This window comes from Podarcis melisellensis (genome assembly GCF_964234715.1).
Source record: "Podarcis melisellensis genome assembly, chromosome: 12".
NCBI classification, from domain to species: domain Eukaryota; kingdom Metazoa; phylum Chordata; class Lepidosauria; order Squamata; family Lacertidae; genus Podarcis; species Podarcis melisellensis.
In genome coordinates, this window is record NC_138544.1 from 5,180,621 (window position 1) to 5,196,309 (window position 15,689).

The 15,689-nt window shown below is 43.0% G+C and overlaps 1 protein-coding gene across 1 annotated transcript in view; it reads left to right on the top strand.

The window, feature by feature from the left end:
• Window positions 1–4,206: 4,206 nt before the first annotated feature.
• Window positions 4,207–15,689, top strand: part of VPS41 (VPS41 subunit of HOPS complex) — a 127,007-nt gene continuing 115,524 nt past the window's right edge. The window contains exons 1-2 of the mRNA XM_081931029.1: window positions 4,207–4,268; window positions 12,712–12,750. Coding sequence (XP_081787155.1) covers window positions 4,248–4,268; window positions 12,712–12,750 — 60 coding nt within the window. The 5' untranslated portion in view covers window positions 4,207–4,247. The remainder of the gene's footprint in view (window positions 4,269–12,711; window positions 12,751–15,689) is intronic.

Genomic DNA, 15,689 nt, shown 5'->3' on the forward strand with positions numbered 1-15,689 from the left:
TTCCCTGAACAGGGCTGCCTTAAGATGTCTTCTGAATGTCAGGTAGTTGTTTATCGCTTTGACATCTGCTGGAAGGGCGTCCACAGGGTGGGCGCCACCACCGAGAAGGCCCTCTGCCTGGTTCCCTGTAGCTTTGCTTCTCGCAGTGAGGGAACCGCCAGAAGGCCCTCGGCACTGGACCTCAGCGTCCGGGCAGAATGATGGGGGTGGAGGCGCTCCTTCAGATATACTGGACCGAGGCCATTTAGGGCTTTAAAGGTCAGCACCAACACTTTGAATTGTGCTCGGAAACGTACTGGGAGCCAATGTAGGTCTGGTTTTTCTTGGTTTTCTTGTTTTATCTTTTTGTAAACCACTTTGAGGGGTTTTTAAACTCAAGCAGTGCATAAATGCTATGAAATGAATAAATTAACACCCTCCCATCAGATGCCAAGGAAATAAACAACTATCTGACTTTTAGAAGACATCTGAAGGCAACCTTGTATTGGGAATTTTTTAATGTCTAATGTTTTACAAATTTTTATATGCTGTAAGCTTCACAGAGTGGCTGGGAAAACCCAGCCAGTTGGGTGGGGTAATAATAATAATAATAATAATAATAATAATAATAATAATAATAATTGCATGTGCCACTCATGCACAGAACATTCCTGTTTGCATGAAAAGATGAAGCTGGTAGGGCTATGTCCTCCTTGAATACAGGAGGTGTCCCACTTTTAAAAAAAGGTATTCAGAGGCTGCACTGTTTTTCCAGGGCTGACGAATATATTTTGCAGAAAAAACGAAAACACACAACTGCAAAGAGGTGACATGCTGCCTCTCTGATTAAGCTATAATTTGTGCACCAAAGCTACTGTTAACACCTTCTGTTACGAGGGGAAGGAGTGCAGGTGAACTAGTGTGAAATATTACTTTTTATTTCCTTTTTTCGGTTATTTATTTGCTTGTTTTAGCCCCATGGAACACCAGTATTACTGGGTCCTGTCCCCAGATAGCAGAAGGGACCAGCAGATCTCAAAGTAATAATTTTTCAACAAACCTTTTTGATTTACCGTAATTGCTGCTGCAGCTTGAGGTGTAGAAGAGACTCTACCACAAGATGGGCATATAATTTCCTGGAAAGCAAGACCACCAGTTTGAAAAAGGGCATAATGAAGGACTGTCCTGCTTCAAAAGGAGGCATTAATCCATATTCTGCAGGGCTTAGTTCCAAAGGGCTTAATAACACAAAAGTAAAAGCAATACTTACCTAATAATTCAAATACATTTTTTTTTCTGTTCTTTATTTATTAACTGGCTGAATAAGGCTGTGGTTCTAGGAACTCAGCAAGCAAGACCAATATCTGAGTAAACATACATTATTCTTGCTCTTACGGTTTGTTTTTATTATTAATAATATTAGCTTAGAATATCTGCCCATTAGATATCTGCCCATCACCCATTCCCACCACCCTTCTGAGTAATACCCCTCCCCACCTTCTCACTATATAGAAGGGTCTGGAAACTTCTGTTTCAGTGTATCTGAAGAAGTGTGCATGCACACGAAAGCTCATACCAAGAACTAACTTAGTTGGTCTTTAAGGTGCTACTGGAAGGATTTTTTTTTGTTTTGACTATGGCAGACCAACACGGCTACCTATCTGTAATTGGAATACTTAGTTATCTTATTTGTCCCCCACTTGTGTTTTTTTTGTGTATGTGTGAAATATTTTTTATTGATTTTATAAATACAAAATGTAAATAAACAAAGTGATACTTACATAACTAAATAAAGAGATTCTCTGAATCTCAGAACTTCCCCCCATCCCCCACGCATGGAGTCTCAATTTAAACATCTACAACTGCATATTCATCTGTACTCCAGATTTTATATCAAACCATATTGCCCATTATAATTTTTACACTACAAATGAATCAAAATCCTGCTCTTGTTTCCATCTGTTTACAGTGGTCACTTTGTTGTTGTTTAGTCGTTTGGTCGTGTCCGACTCTTCGTGACCCCCTGGACCAGAGCACTCCAGGCACTCCTGTCTTCCACTGCCTCCCGCAGTTTGGTCAAACTCATGTTCGTAGCTTCGACAACACTGTCCCACCATCTCGTCCTCTGTCGTCCCCTTCTCCTTGTGCCCTCCATCTTTCCCAACATCAGGGTCTTTTCCAGAGAGTCTTCTCTTCTCATGAGGTGGCCAAAGTATTGGAGCCTCAGCTTCAGGATCTGTCCTTCCAGTGAGCACTCAGGGCTGATTTCCTTCAGAATGGAGAGGTTTGATCTTCTTGCAGTCCATGGGACTCTCAAGAGTCTCCTCCAGCACCATAATTCAAAAGCATCAATTCTTCGGCGATCAGCTTTCTTTATGGTCCAGCTCTCACTTCCATACATCACTACTGGGAAAACCATGGCGGACCTTTGTTGGCAAGGTGATGTCTCTGCTTTTTAAGATGCTGTCTAGGTTTGCCATCGCCTTTCTCCCAAGGAGCAGGTGTCTTTTAATTTCGTGGCTGCTGTCACCATCTGCAGTGATCATGGAGCCCAAGAAAGTAAAATCTCTCACTACCTCCATTTCTTCCCCTTCTATTTGCCAGGAGGTGATGGGCCCAGTGGCCATGATCTTCGTTTTTTTGATGTTGAGCTTCAAACCATATTTTGCGCTCTCCTCTTTCACCCTCATTAAAAGGTTCTTTAATTCCTCCTCACTTTCTGCCATCAAGGTTGTGTCATCTGCATATCAGAGGTTGTTGATATTTCCTCCGGCAATCTTAATTCCAGCTTGGGATTCATCCAGCCCAGCCTTTCGCATGATGAATTCTGCATATAAGTTAAATAAGTCGTACTCCTTTCCCAATTTTGAACCAATCAGTTGTTCCATATCCAGTTCTAACTGTAGCTTCTTGTCCCATGTAGAGATTTCTCAGGAGACAGATGAGATGATCAGCCACTCCCATTTCTTTAAGAACTTGCCATAGTTTGCTGTGGTGGACACAGTCAAAGGCTTTTGCATTTAAGTGGTCACTTAAATAACTTCTAAAGGATGTTCGTCTCCTACTTGTAACAGGGTTTTGCTGAAGGGCTATAAGGGAGGGTGCACTTTTGTGTGGATTGCTAACCAAAGGATAATTTTATTTGGAGGGGTGGGGTCATGCGTGCGTGATCGCAAAGAGTTTATTTGTTCTATTGTTCATATTGTTGCAGTCAACCCACCTTTGCAGTTAACTGCTGCTGACTCAAAAATGAGAAATACCTGTACTGCTGGACACCTTTTTATTTCTGCCCCTAGAGATCATCCTTGAAAATAAATCAAAATATACCCATAAAGTGCAACCTTAAACCCTACTGAATCCAGCAGCGACGTCTCTTGGGCAGCGTGGGATAGCTCAGCACACAGAGCACGAGACTTAAAACTCAGGGCTGTGGGTTCGAATCCCGTTCGGGCAAAAAAGGAGTGTTTCTTTACTCGACAGCAGCAGCCAGAATGTTAATAGCAAAATAATGGAAAAATGAGTTAACCCCAACAAAAGATGAATGGCAAGTGAAGCTGTGCGAGTACCTTGAACTTGCTAAAATGACGGAATTAATAAGAATTAACAAGAATTAATAAATAATAAGATAACTAATAATAATAATAATAATAAATAAGAATTAATTATCACTCAGGTGATAAGATTCCATAAAAATGGGATTGCTTTAATAATTATCTAACAAAATATGGTTCCAACAACACTTGGCTGTGCCTAGACTAACTTCACAGATAGAAGGGAATTTAGCTTTTCAACAATGGTATACAGATAAGTTGAATGTCAAAGAAATATGGAAACTGCAAGGAGATAGAGGGAAGTCAAATAATATAGAAGGGACTCAAACCAGTTTAGGAGAATAGTAAGAATGTGACGGTAAAGAAGAGAGAAAGATAGAAGATGAAGGTAACGTCACTCTAGGAATTTCGGTATAGAGTATTTCAATTCTGGATGGTAATTCTTAAATAATTTTGTATATTTGATTAATAATTTGGGTGCTTCCCTTTCAAATCTATTTATTTTTATTTTTTGTTCTTTTTAATTTCACATTTTGCTTATGTATTGTTTTCTTTTCTGTTAATGTGAGTGATTTTCTTGTTATGTACGTTTTAAAGCGCAAGGCGAGCTGCGGGTGAAGATGCTCTTCCGCCAGGCGGCCGGCGGAGACGGCAGAGACTACATTTCCCAGCGTGCCTTTCGCTCCCGGGCGCTCTCACGTGACCGTCGCCGGCGCCATGGCGGAAGCGGAGCCGCAGGTAGAGAGCTTTGCCCTGCGGGGGCCGAGAGGAGGGAAGCTGAGGGCCTCGGGGGCCGCGAGGGGCTTGGGGGGGGCTCCCCCTCCGCTCCCCCCAGCTGGGGGCCTGGAGGGATGGAGCCCCTTTGCACGCAGCTCTTCATTTTAAAGGAACCCCCGAAACAACAAATAACTGGAGCAAGGGGGAGCAGACTGGGGGCAGAGTTAGAGGGAGGGGTGCTGGAGGGAGCAGGAAGGGGGGATTCAGGAAAGGGACCCCCCATGATGTTGGGGGGCTGGGAGCAGCAGCTTGGGCTGGGGGGGGATTGCTTAGGGGTCCTATTGCTCTTGTCAGACAGTGGTACCTCGGGTTACATACGCTTCAGATTACAGACACTTCAGGTTACAGACTCCGCTAATCCAGAAATAGTGCTTCAGATTAAGAACTTTGCTTCAGGATAAGAACAGAAAGCGGGCTCCGGCAGCGTGGCGGCAGCAGGAGGCCCCATTAGCTAAAGTGGTGCTTCAGGTTCAGAACAGTTTCAGGTTAAGAACGGACCTCCGGAACGAATTAAGTACTTAACCCGAGGTACCACTGTACAGTCATACCTCAGCTCACAGCCGCTTCAGGTTGCGTTTTTTTGGGTTATGCACCCACCGAAACCTGGAAATACCAGAACGGGTTACTTCTGGGGTTTGGCGGTCGCGCATGCGCAGAAGCGCTAAATCACACTTTGTGCATGCGCAGAAGACCGAATTGCAACCTGCATGTGCGCAGACACGCTGCTGCGGGTTGTGAACGTGTCTCCCGCACAGATCACGTTTGCAACCCGAAATCAGTGGGAATGACTTCCAAATAAATTGGAATAAGCAGTACATTATGGTGGTATGGGACACAGGTGGCGCTGTGGGTTAAAGCCTCAGCGCCTAGGACTTGCTGATCGAAAGGTCGGCGGTTCGAATCCCTGCTGCGGGGTGCGCTCCTGCTGCTCGGTCCCAGCGCCTGCCAACCTAGCAGTTCGAAAGCACCTCCGGGTGCAAGTAGATAAATAGGGACCGCTTACCAGCGGGAAGGTAAACGGCGTTTCCGTGTGCAGCTCTGGCTCGCCAGAGCAGCGATGTCACACTGGCCATGTGACCCGGAAGTGTCTCCGGACAGCGCTGGCCCCTGGCCTCTTAAGTGAGATGGGCGCACAACCCCAGAGTCTGTCAAGACTGGCCCGTACGGGCAGGGGTAACTTTACCTTTATGGTGGTATGGGAAACTGTCGTGTGACGGGCCAATGGCCATAATAAAGATCAATCAATGGCAGGGGTTTTTTTTCTAAAGAAAATGTTTTGGGGTTCTCTCATTTTCCTACTCGCATTGAAATATTGCCCCTCAATGAGACCAAACTTAAATTCACAAAATGTTTAGGGGGTATGTGTCCCCCCTGAAAAAAAGCACTGGGAATAAGATTGTGCAACAAATGTGCTTAGTATCAGGGAAACAGATGGCTACATACAAAAATGTCACTTTGTTTGGTTTGTCTGTAGACATTTACTTTATTAACAAAATTTATATATTTCCTGATTGCAAATAGCATGTCTAAGCAGTTAACAAATTTTATATTAGTATATTCATTTCCTTGGCAACTGTGATGTTTAAAAACCTTTGGAATCTTTCTTTTATTTTCTAAATATTAAAGTATAGATAACAGCAAATGTAGCATTTTATTTACAGTTTTAATTTAATATTAATAATATATGATTTGGACTTGGACTACAGTCATATGAACACTTTGCTATGAGTTAACACCACAAAGCACAGTATGACTTAAAAAGGTAAAGGTAAAGGACCCCTGATAGTTAGGTCCAGTCGCGAACAACTCTGGTTTTGCGGCGCTTATCTCGCTTTACTGGCCAAGGGAGCCAACATTCATCTGCAGACAGTTTTTCTGGGCCATGTGGCCAGCATGACTAAGCCGCTTCTGGCGAAACCAGAGCAGCACACGGAAATGCCATTTACCTTCCCGCCGGAGCAGTACCTATTTATCTACTTGCACTTTGATGTGCTTTCAAACTGCTAGGTTGGCAGGAGCAGGGACTGAGCAACGGGAGCTCACCCCGTCACGAGGATTCGAACCACTGACCTTCCGATCGGCAAGCCCTAGGCTCAGTGGTTTAGACCACAGCGCCACCCACATCCCTTACAGTATGACTTACTTCTGAGTAAATTTATTTCCACTTACAGATAGGTAGCCGTGTTGGTCTGCCATAGTCAAAACAAAAAAAATTCCTTCCAGTAGCACCTTTGTTTTGACTATGGCAGACCAATACGGCTACCTATCTGTAACTTTAAGGTGCTACTGGAAGGAATTTTTTTTGTTTTGACTATGGCCGACCAACACGGCTACCTATCTGTACTTTAAGGTGCTACTGGAAGGAATTTTTTTTGTTTTATTTCCACTGTTAGTGTTTAAAAGCTATAATGTGCACATTGGTTTCTGAAGCCATCTTTAAACAGTATATATCGTTCACAATGTGATTTGCAACCGATCCACACTGCAGTATAGGAAACGGTTAACTTGTTTAGTAGAGGTTCTCTATAGCATCACTAAGATTTAGAAACCTTTGATCTGATTTCAGAAAGGCATTTTAAAGAAATTGCCTTGACAAGGTAAAATGGGAGGGCAAGTCAATTTCAAATGAGCAGCTACACTTCCTAGTTATACTAGTCCTAAATTCCTTGGTTAAAATCCCACTTTAGCCTTGAAACTCATTAGTTGACCTGGAGACAATCTTGTCAATTAATCCAGAGTTATATTTAAGCCTGGTAGCCACAGCCAGGAAGGATGCAGGCAGGTGAGTGAGTGGTCTGGCAGGTGAGTGCTCCATCCGTCCTCTGCAGCCAGCACAGAAATGCATCAAAATGCTGCAGGAGGACTGGGGCTTGCCATTCCTCTTCTGCCAGCCCACAGCAGGCTAGTAAATGTATTTGAAAGCTAGGAACTTTTGAGGACTCACTACTTTTACATATCAGATAGCTAAAGAATGGAATTTGCTGCCATAAGACTTTTTGATGGCTACCTACTTAGATGGCTCCAGAAGGGGATTAGACAAATTCATGGACAATTAGGCTGTCAATATCTGCTAGTCACTAGGCCATATATTATTTCCAGGATTAGAGGGTGCATGTCTGTCAGCAACTGTTGCTGGGGAAGAGTAGAGCAAGGACTATTGCCATACCTTAAAACATGTATTCATGTTTCACTGTAGGCTACTACGTATGGAAGTTCTTTTTTAGGGTGAAAAGCAGGCTGTAAATGATTTTATAAGGAAACAAAAAATTGCTTCCGTGCTGTTCTATCCTTAATAATGGCAATTAGAATATTAGCCTGAGTGCTTGGCTTTAAGAGAGAGCACCTAAATCTTGGTGGTTTCATTTTTTATTTTGCTTAAAAAGCAGATGTTTAATTTATATAACTACATGAAACCTGATGTGTGTAACCATATTGTTTGCTTTTTAAAATGCTGTCCTGCATACTTAATTGCTTGCAAGAACAACAATGGTTTGAGAAGGTTTATATCTATAGGAGTTCTTCTCTGGAGAATTGTTCTGTCTCTAGAGAATTCAGGCCATCTAGATTCTTTTTTTTGGTAGTCAGGAAAGAGAATCAATATATGCTAACGCTGACGGACTCTCTATGCTTTTAGGCCAGTTTTTCAAAATCCCAGTAGGAAAGGTTTAAGGTAGGATTTTTGGAATCTGGGAGCTGGATGTAATATTGAGACAGAGTGACAGGTGTCACAGTTGACTGCTGCTTGCTGTCTGTCATGGTTCACAAGAGGATCAAAGGCAGAGCAGTGGGAGGAAAAGAAGTTTATCTTTGACTGGGAGAGGAATATTATACTGGAAGACAGACAAAGCAAGACGCTGGGCCATTGGGGGGGGGAAACCCCTCTGGATTATTTCTTCTGTTTTTTTCATTTGTTAATAATGTGACTGTTACTAGATTTATATGCGTACACACACAAATGTTTCAGGAAACTATATTATTGCTAGTTCTCAGGGATGAAAGTAGTATTTTACAGTTGTAAATATCAGTCCCTAGAGCTGGCTTTCTGCAAAGCATGGTTTGCAAATCAGGATCCAGCCTCATGAATACATGACCACTCCCTTTCCAGAGTGATTTCCCAACTCTCTTTTGTTTCTTTCCTGGGGCTTAACCATGACATTATGATCACTTTTGAATAGATACAAACCATCATGGTTGCAAGGGACTTTGTTTTGCATAGGTACCCATCAATGGCTAGGAAATGTGTTGTGGAGATCTGTAAACCATGGTGTTCAAGGAGCCAGCACTGCCTCTGAACCTAGTTCCAGTGTCAATATTCAAGATAACTAGCTCCCCCTTGCCTCAGTCAGTACAAGTCTCTATATGCATGTTTTCTGGTGAGATTTGTGATGCTACCATTTACCACTTTTGTCTTCTCATATCAGCAGGGCGCTTTTCATTTTCAGGTCACTCACTCCTGGAATGATCTTACTTGCAAAAACAGTATGTCAGTGAAGTCCAGATACAAAAGACAAATAACAATCACCCCACCAAATAATCAAAATGCCAACAAGAGAGAAGGGAGCCACACACACACTGAAAGAAGCAACTTCACATATATTCTGATGGAGTCTGAACTGGTGGTTATTAACTAGGAAAGGGATCTTGAGATTGTGATGGATAGAGAATAAGATAAATTCCTGGGGCTAGTCAAGATGGCTGCATTACTGCCAGTATCAGAGGTAGGATGACTAAATTCCAGTTGCTGGGTGTTGGGCTGGCTGGATGACGAGGAGTGGTGGGTGGGAGGCTCCAGCTGGAGAACTACCTAGGGAAGCTCAGAAGAGAAAGCCAGGGGAGTGGTGGCAGGACTCAGAAGACAGGTCAGAGGGGCGTGGGCAGAATGGTTGGATGCTGAACAAGCACGAGGCTTGAGTGAGAGAGAGGAAGAAGAGGCAGAAAGCACTGTAGACGTAGGACAGGCAGCTGAGAAGGAGGAGGTGTGGACGGAGGCAGCAACAGATTCATGGGAGTCTGCCAGTCCTACTGTATTCAGCTCTCATCTTCCCTTGTCTCCAAGGGCACAAGAGGGCTTTGCGTGTAGCAGAACAGGGAGCCCCACCCTGACATGGTTTAAGACTGTTAGGAAAACGGCCGTCTGGAGAGGAGACTTAGGAGGCAGTCAGTTCTGGCAACTGCTTTACTGGGGCCAGTCTCGCCTTAGGTTTCTCTGTTTGTATTCTGTTTCCTTGGACAAAGAATAATATTTACAGCTCATCTGAGTCTCCATTCTGACGTGCAGCTGAACCAGCCCTAACACTGGGGGTCATGAGCTGGGTACTCTTTTATGCCCAGTTGTCTTGGGATTCCTATAGGCATGTCAAAGTCCGCTGTGGGAGCAGAACATTGGACAGTGAGGGCTTTGGGTCTAACCCAGCAGGGCTTGCCTTAGGTGTCTCGGAACTAGAAGTGCTTTTCAGCCCTATGCAGACCAGATGCTAGGACTTAAAAGAGTTTCAGAATAATTTTGCAATATTGGAAGTGTTATTCTATCACCACCATGTATCTGGCCGGTCTGAATTTTATAGAGCTCATAGGGGTAGAGCAGTCTTGATTTCAAAATGTTGTCTCAACAAGAATCTATTTCGTGATGTTACTGCCCAAAATTCACCCTGTGGTGTAAACGCAGACAGGGATTTTGCCATTTTGGGTCTCTCCCACCCTCTTATAGTTATTCATCTTATTGTCAAAATGTTGCCTCATAAGGTTTGAACTGCCTTCTCTCTTGTATAGTCTTTGTTTCCATCATGCAGTTGTTAAAATGCTTACGTTCACTGTCAGCATATTAGTTGTAACCTTTTATTGCTATTGATAACTGTAAATGCGTTAAGTAAATCTTCATTTTGCTGACCTCTGTGGAGGCATGGCATCAGCAGAATTTACCACTGGACAGGTGAGAGATTAGCAAGAATAGACTCAATTTCTTGTGTGTGTGTTTGTGTGTATGCGGCAGGAAGATTCATTGCCTTGTGAAGAAGAGATTTTTAAGTCATATGTTCTTTGAGAAATGTAACAACAAGAATAATGTTGGTTTTTAAGATACGTGCCACCGAGAGTTCTTGAGTGAATTTAAATTGAGCAATCCTTTAAAGGGAATCCACTGTAATCAAAATTCTCATGTAAAGAGAAACAGCTATCTCATGTGAGCCACAAAAGTGAAGAGAGGTCTTCAGAAATAGAAGTGTGTGGGATTAACAATATACCCAACAATAATGGCATATATATGTTTGTTTGTGTGTGTGTGTGTGTGTTGCTGAACATCTCTGACATCCATGAAATTGTTACGCAAAAGGTTGGCCGTAATAAATACGTTAACAATTTCTCAAGGAAGAGCCCAAAATGCACTTGTAAGAGAGAATGCTTCACTGTTTGGTCCCTTGTTACAAAAGTTTGGCTTGTTTATTTCTTAATGTGAGGCTGCCTTGAGTGCCCTGTGGGATAAAAATAATACATTGACTTCAACGCTGAAGAACATAAGAAGAACCTGCAGGATCAGGCCAATGGCCCACCGAGTCCAGCATCTTGTTCTCACAATGGCCAAGCAGATGTGAAACCTTTAAGCAGGTCCTGAGCACAAGAACAACTCTTCCCTTCTGTGGTTTCCAGAATTGGTAGCCAGGAGCATTGCAGCCTCCAATGCCTAACCATTATGGTTAGGAGAAGAACCACTTGGTTTGTCCAATACAAATTCAGTGAAGCGAGATACAGTGGTACCTCTGGTTAAGAACTTCATTCGTTCCGGAGGTCCGTTCTTAACCTGAAACTGTTCTTAACCTGAAGCACCACTTTAGCTAATGGGGCCTCCTACTGCCGCCGTGCAATTTCTGTTCTCATCCTGAAGCAAAGTTCTTAACCCGAGGTACTATTTCTGGGTTGGTGGAGTCTGTAACCTGAAGCGTCTGTAACCCAAGGTACCTCTGTATTGGAATGCACAGAAGTTGTTATCTGCAGGGCAATATCCAAACTGCTGTTTGCTACTTAGAGTGGGCAGTACAGTGGTACCTCGGGTTAAGAACTACATTCGTTCCAGAGGTCCGTTCTTAACCTGAAACTGTTCTTAACCTGAGGTACCACTTTAGCTAATGGGGCCTCCTACTGCTGCAGTGCGATTTCTGTTCTCATCCTGAAGCAAAGTTCTTAACCCGAGCTACTATTTCTGGGTTAGCAGAGTCTGTAACCAGAAGCGTCTGTAACCCAAGGTACCACTGTATTAGGCTAACGGACTAATAGTCCAAAACAGCATAATTCAGGTCCTCATAAAAGAAATGGAAAGCCTGTATCATCTTTGCTGATCAATCACTTGCCACTTAAGGGATTGTGAGATGGGACACATACAGTGAAGAGACACCCCAACAGTGAACCATGAGGAGCCCTGCCTGGCTGTAGGAGACACATGTGATGAGTGTATTTTTGTGTGACCAAGACAGAGAAACCACAAAGTATATATTAGATAAACAAGAACAAGTTCTGATGAAACATTTGTTTTTAAAGGATGCGCTATATCTGTGGGACTCCAGATTTAAATCTTAATATCACCTGGTGTACGAGATGAAGGGCTAGACTCAAGCAAATGTTCCATTTGTTATTAATCTCCACAGCGGCAGAAGCAACTGTTTGTTCTGTGCTGGTGGTGGTAGGGTGTCTTCTTCGTTCCTAGAAACAACTGAATAAGTATAGTGCTCATTGTGTGTGTTGTCTGCTTTAGGTATCTCACAACAACATGACAATTATCTGCTATCAGTGTGTGATTTCACATAACATATCCTGGTACAGTGGTGCCCCGCAAGACGAACGCCTCGCAAGACGGAAAACCCGCTAGACGAAAGGGTTTTCCGTTTTGGAGGCACTTCGCAAAACGAATTTCCCTATGGGGTTGCTTTGCAAGACGAAAAATATTGCGAGTTCCCGTGGGGTTTTTCCGCTCCCCCCCCTTTTCCTAAGCCGCTTAACAGCTGATCTGCTGATAAGCCGCTTAACAGCTGATCGCTAAAAGCCGCTAGATCGCTAATAGCGCTAATCCGCTAAGCTGTCAATGGGCTTGCTTCGCAAGACGAAAAAACCACTACACGAAGAGAATCGCGGAACGGATTCTTTTCGTCTTGCGAGGCACCACTGTACCAGGATACAGAAATCAACATTTTTGCTGATCTAGAATATAATCAGATTCGATTAGACTAGAACCAGAATCTTCTAAATCTTTGCTAGTTATTTGCCTTTTAACTTCCAGAAGCAAAAAAGACCATGGAGGATACAGTACAGCCATAAATCCTATACCCATGTACTTCTGAACAAACCTTTGCGTGTCCGTTGCATATTATGTCTGCATTTGTAACCTCTTCCTTCCTTCCTTTTTTTGTATTGTCTCCAGGAGCCCGGGTGCAATGAAGAATCTACAGATGAGTCTGAGGTAAGGTTGCTTCAAAAAGAATTCATACCTGAGCGCTGCTAGGTGATGTTCCAGTTGTATTAAATGTCAGTCCTTTGTCAATAAGCAAGGAAAACACACTCCTCTTCCCCACCTCCTCCAGCTTCTTTGAATCATTTCAAATTTGGAGGCTGCTTATTTACAGAGAAGTTATGGCAGGTGATTTTTAGGCTTTGATTACAATTAGGGGACTGTGTTGCTACTGAAAACACAAAATGGATGATATTTAAAAATAAATATGGATAGTCACACAGCTCTGGTAAAATAATGACTCTTGACAAAATAAATCTTGTTGAAAGTTGAAAGCTGAACACTGCCAGTTTTGCGCCGTGTCAATCTCGTTTTCATTTACTCAAACAATGTTTGTATATTACAGATTTTTTAGAAAGGAACTGATATTTAATGGTGCTCTGAACCAAGCTTAGATTTGTGTCTGCTATCATTGCTTTGCAAAATAACATGGCAAGGCATGAGTAGCCATGTTATTTCTGTGCATGTTTATTCTAAAAAAAACCCCAATTTATTTTTTTGAGGGGAGAAAGATGTAAAGACTATCCAAAGGGCAGGAAAAAGATGTGACAAAATGCCTTAGGATCTTGGAAAGAATGGCTAAAAAAATGGCCAGGATCCTAAGGAACAATATGTAATTCTGCATAACTAAAGGAATTTGCTGCTGGATTTTATGGGTGGTAGTTGCCATACTACTGCATAGCAAACCTTTTCAAAGAGGCATAATTTGCAAAACTCTTTGTCATAATGACAAGTAAAAAAACTTCATGCCCAAGCTGTTGGAGGTGCCCAGAGTATCTCTGTCCCAGGGGTGGGGGACTTTTTTGGCTCTCTAAAGATGTTGAAAAAGCAATAATTCTTCAGACCAATTCTAACAACAATAAGATTATTATTGATTTTTCATGTAAAAAGTGGAGCTGCGAGGGGAGCTGGTAGCCCAAACGGATGATTCTTGCATTGTAAATATCAACCTTTGCCAAAGGCTTTATGTCCTGCTCTGTGTAATGCCACCTAATATTATATTTAGCATTGCTAATTCTGATGGTCCAGTTTTCGTTTCAGAATGGAGAGAATGAGAAACACAAAATAGGTGTTTAATGGCAATCTTTTTATGGTATGATGCCTGCAAGCCTCTGAGTTAAATGGAAATTTAATTTGGCAAGCAAAACTTGGGCTGGGTGTGTTATTAGGTTTGTTGCATGCAAGGTTTGTTGCATGCCCTCTCTTAAGAATTCCTGCCTTGCAGGGGGTTAGATTAGATGACCCTCGGGATCCCTTCCGACTCTACAGTTCTATGATTCTAAGTATATTCTCTCTGGTCTAAACTTCTCTGTGTGCCCATTCAAGCTTGCTCCCTTTTTCTCTGTAACTTCTCACACGTCTGTTCTTTTTGAGTGCCTGTTAATTCCAGCATCTTAAAGCAGCCAAGGGTTTGAGTGGCCCCTCCCAAAAATCCAGTTCTTCCTTAAAGTCTTTGGCTTAACAAGGACAAAACCTTAGCATGAGTTAACTGTATTTGCTTAAAGCGACCCCTTGTTACCCTCGCCTTTTCCTTTCCATCCTTTTGTTGTATTCTGAATGTCAGTAACTTACATGTTACTGGAGTAAGAAGTTACAGTTGCGTGTCGAGGTCCCCAGGGCCACCCCAATAACTCACACATCACACAGAATTTTTTGTTTCAGATTTTTGGCAGAATTTTGGCCACAACTTTATTGAAATACAAATTTGTGAGTGGTTGCTTAGGCATTGGTTGCGACTATCTGTCCCCACCATGGGGGGCAGACTGACATTCCGCACGATGTGAAAGTCAGAAAGGGGGAATACACTTGGGGGTTACGCGGAGCAGGGAACCTGCCCTCACCCCAAATGCAACCAGGAGCTCATTGCTATGGCCCGAGCCCCCTTGACAGAGTGGACAAGCAATAGTTAGCCCCCGATTCCTTTAACGGAATCCCTTGCAGCAGCAGCAGCATTAGAGGGGCAGGCACAGCCAATCCATGCCCCTCAACCAACCAAACCATAAACCAATGCCTAACCGCAACCTTACAAGTTGTGACGATAGGCAAAAACCAAATGGCCCCAGCCAATCAGCCAGATGGACAAAATTCCTACCGGGCCCCTGCCCCAAGAGCAGACGACCCCATGACAGGCATAGCAAGGTCAAAGCGAACAACCCTAATTCTAGGGAGGAGGGGACGGGAAATCCGATGCACGGGCGAAAAGAGGAAGCCCTAGTCTCGTGCAAGGAGTTTTAGCATTTCTGGCTGTCAATCAACAAATGGCAACATTAACTTCTTCCCAACAACAAGGGAAGCCCCAATCGCATCAGTGGCCAACGATCAATTAGCCCACCCCCAACTTTGGAGTGTCCTGGCGGCCCCCACCGCAACACGTGCTCTCCATGAAGGAGAAAACGCTGTCCCAGTGGTTTTATCTTCTTGCCCCTCACAAACCCTCTCTTTAGCACTGCATTGGAGCAAACGTCAACCTGGAGAAAACCTGACTGACAGGTGTAAACAGCAGGGTTTCCCCTGGAAATTTTTAGGGACCATCTGCACAAACTTCTTGATGGTTTGTGCCCCACCTCAAAGTAACAAAAGATTACAACTTGTGCAGATCCTGAATAAAATGTTATGTGAGACGTTTTATTACTAAGTTCATGTAGCATTTAACTGTGGGATTTATATCTATCAGTCTGACAGACAATCATGCATGTTTACTCAAAAGTAAATCCTAATGTGCTCAGTTGTTCTTATCTTTATGTAAGCGGGCATAGAATTGCAATTCTAGAGCTATTTACTGTATAAGTGTCTGTCGTTTTCCAGGTGTTTAAACTAGTATATATAAAATATTTCACTTTAAGTTTGCATATTTATGCACATTACTCCATGTGTCAAACAAACATTTTAGT